The sequence below is a fragment of the Fulmarus glacialis genome, unplaced genomic scaffold (assembly GCF_000690835.1).
Source record: "Fulmarus glacialis isolate BGI_N327 unplaced genomic scaffold, ASM69083v1 scaffold21470, whole genome shotgun sequence".
Taxonomy (NCBI): domain Eukaryota; kingdom Metazoa; phylum Chordata; class Aves; order Procellariiformes; family Procellariidae; genus Fulmarus; species Fulmarus glacialis.
Window position 1 is genome coordinate 4,000 of NW_009186056.1, and position 3,162 is coordinate 7,161.

General features: G+C 61.7%; 1 protein-coding gene across 1 annotated transcript in view; it reads right to left on the reverse strand.

Annotated features, from left to right (window-relative positions):
- Nucleotides 1–606, reverse strand: part of SLC19A1 (solute carrier family 19 (folate transporter), member 1) — a 3,164-nt gene extending 2,558 nt beyond the window's left edge. Inside the window, exon 1 of the mRNA XM_009586710.1 lies at nucleotides 430–606. Coding sequence (XP_009585005.1) covers nucleotides 430–606 — 177 coding nt within the window. The remainder of the gene's footprint in view (nucleotides 1–429) is intronic.
- Nucleotides 607–3,162: the final 2,556 nt, after the last annotated feature.

Sequence of the window (3,162 nt, forward strand, 5' to 3'; positions counted from 1 at the left end):
CCACTGTGCACCGTGCCAGCATGGGAGGGTCTTCCTGGTGGGATAGGACGGGGCTTCTCCCAGCCTGGCACCCCCCTGCCATCCCACTGGCTGCCCAGGCGGGCAGGGGTCAGGCATCACCCCCCAAAATCGGTTGCCAGCCTGGGCACGAGGTCTTATGCCAGGGAAAGTTAAGCCTTGGACTTAGGGGACAGGGTGACCTCGCAGCCCAGTGAGACAGGGACATGCTGCCAGCTGGACCCATACCACACCACCTTCTCCCCCGAAAAAAGCACCGCCATGTGTCACCACATGCCACCTCACCCGGGACGTGGCACGCCTGCACCCCTCCACGCCCCAGGACCGCAGGAGGATGCTCTGGCCAGCCCCAGGGTAGTGATCATGTCCAGAAAGGGGAACACCAAGGGGGACAGGCTGCCCATGGCTCACCTCTGCCTTTGTGAAGTTCTTGTCGGCTCCCAGGAGATACGGGGTGATGAAGCTCTCCCCGGGTCGGATCTGCGTCATGAAGCCGTAGAAGCAGAGGTAGAAGACTTGTAGTTTCCAGCGCTGGTCCGGCACCGTCTCCGATGCCGGCTTTCTGGCATCATCATCCTTCTTGGACATGGCTCCGCTGGCTCTGCAGTGGGACGGCAGCGTTATCGCAGGGACCGTCAGCTAGATGGGCTTTGCCGGGCCAGGCAGCCCCTCTCTGGCCGCAGGCGCTCTCCAACGCATCGAAAGCCACGTCGCTGCAGTTTCTGGGGAGAAAGCAGCATTTGGCACGGGCTCAAATTCCTCCATAATCGCAAGGCAAATAAATAGAACTACCTTCTCCCCAGGAGATGTTCTTGCAAGAAGAAAAGCAGCCGCACGTCTCGCTGTGCATAAGCGGGGGGGCCCATTTCAGGCAGCATTTGTAAATCCTGTATAAAAGAGCCTGGATGCACGAAGCACCCGACTCTGCAGTGGGGCATCCTTGGCTCCCATCGCCTCCTTTTGCTCCCTTTTAAGAGTCAGTGGGGTTTTACCCCCTCCCCGAAGTGACGCTTCCCCAGGAGGCAGAGGGATGCAGATGCCCTGCGCCAGGGATGCTCCATAGGGAGAAGGCAGCGGCCGCAGGGACCGCGCCGGTTATGAAAGCGAGTTAATGTGCACACCGGGTGCAGGGCCGTCCGTGTTACACATTAGCTGGGCGGTCAGCGGGACTTTAGCCAAGCCGCAGGCAAGCGGCTGCCCCTCGGCTCTCCCCCGGCAAGACACGATGCTTGGGCGGCATTGCCCAGCCTGGGGAGAACGCAAAATGCCACAAGGTTCACAGTCCGGAGGGGGATTAAATGCTCAAATCCTGAGGTTTGGCCGCAGGAAAGCTGGCAGCACCGGGGAGGCCCGATTAGCAGTTACAGGATGAAGGCAGGGAAGGGAGAAAGCCTGGCCCGGGCGTCCACCCAGTGCTCCCCACTCCCACGAGAAGACACTGACGGTGCTTTTTGAGCCATAAAAATCCACGTGTGCCTATCCACGCCACGGGAGCAAGGTCTAGGAACCTGATTACACTGCTAATCGCAGAACAACTTAATCACGGTCATTAAAAAGTAAGTCTATGGTCCCAGTCCGTGTCCCTCCCCGCTGCCACTCTGCATGGCGAGTCTGGAGGGCTCACCTCTGAAGAGCCCTCCCAGGATAATGCACGTGGCTAGTGGGGACGGTGGGGAAAGCGAGCCGGCGCCCGTGCCGGCAGGGGAAAGCCGCTCATGATTGAAATCAAAAGCAGCAGCAGGAAGCGGGGTGCCCATTCGCCTCAGCATTCTGGCATTCCCATGGGATTTCAGTGCCAGCGCCTGAGCATCACCAAAACACGTGCGTCCCAGAGCTCACAGCCGGGCAAACAGCCCCTACCTCTTAAATAGGTCCCTGGGTAGCAGGGCAGGGATTCAGTGCTCGGTTACTGCCAGAGCCGGTGCCAGCTTGGGTGCTGATGGAGCACCGCAGCCCCCCGCTGTGCTGGGAAAGGCAAGGGGCAAGGATCAGGGGCTAAACCCCCCCTGAACACCCACCCCAGCACCGTGCCATACCATGCCTGCCCAGGACCCCTGCCAGCCGCGACTGCCTGGACTATGCCCCATCTCCCGCTCGTCCCCGAGCTGGGCTGCAGATGTGAGTGATCGTCACCTCCAGCAGCCGCTCCCTGTGGGGCAGCCCCCTGTCATGTGCTCCAGGACCCCGACAGGCTGTTTTCCTCCGCTCCCAACCCATTTGGGAAGCAGATGCTCCCCATTTCCTTTTGCATCCATCCAGGATGGCTACAACTGCTCATTCCTGGCTCAGAGGAAACCATGCACGTTAAACCTGGGATACAGTTCCGTGCCGCTGTCCCAGTGCCACCGTCCCCGGGAGCACCGGCTCCTAACTCCTGGCATGTGTGTCCCCACACACACAGGGACCCCAGCCCCGAACACATCTGGTCAGACCCAGCTCCACCTCTCCAGACCATGCATGGAGCTGCGACCACTGAAGGTGAACGGGCACAAGTCCCAAGGGATGCTCCCAGCTTGGTGCTGCCATCCTTCTGCCATGGTGCAAGCCAGGCAGAGGTGAGGGAGCAGAGCATGGGCGGTTATCACCGTGTGAACCTGCTTATTGCTGGGTTATTGCGACATTGACAAGGGACCGCTATCACGCTACGCGGTTGTCAATGTGCGGCCACGGGCGATGTGGGTGGCTGAGCTCAGGCACAGCTCCCTGGGGAACCAAGGTCACCACGGTCCGGAGAGGACAGCCCCGGGTGGGGGGGACCGGGAGGGATGCTCTCCCCGCAGCCGCATGTCGGCGGCACAGAAGTGACGCCATCGAAGCACGATGCATTTTGTGGGGGGCCGCCGAGCGGACAGGAGATGGTGGTGCACGAGAGCCTGGGGCGCCTTCCCCAAAACAGGGGGGGGAAGCGACCCAAAATACACCCTCGCTCATCGTGCGGGCACCTATCTGCCTCCCCCCCAGCACCCAAGGGAGGGGTGGCTCCTTCAGGTGCTGGGGGGTGGTTTGAGGTGCACGTGGTAGAGGAGGGTGTTGGGGGTGGGTGGGGTGCGCAGCACCAGCGCACCCTAAGACAGGGCACCCTGCGTACCCTGGGGGCACCCCACACGCCCAGCATCCCGGGCACCCGGGGGGCGCTCGGGGGAC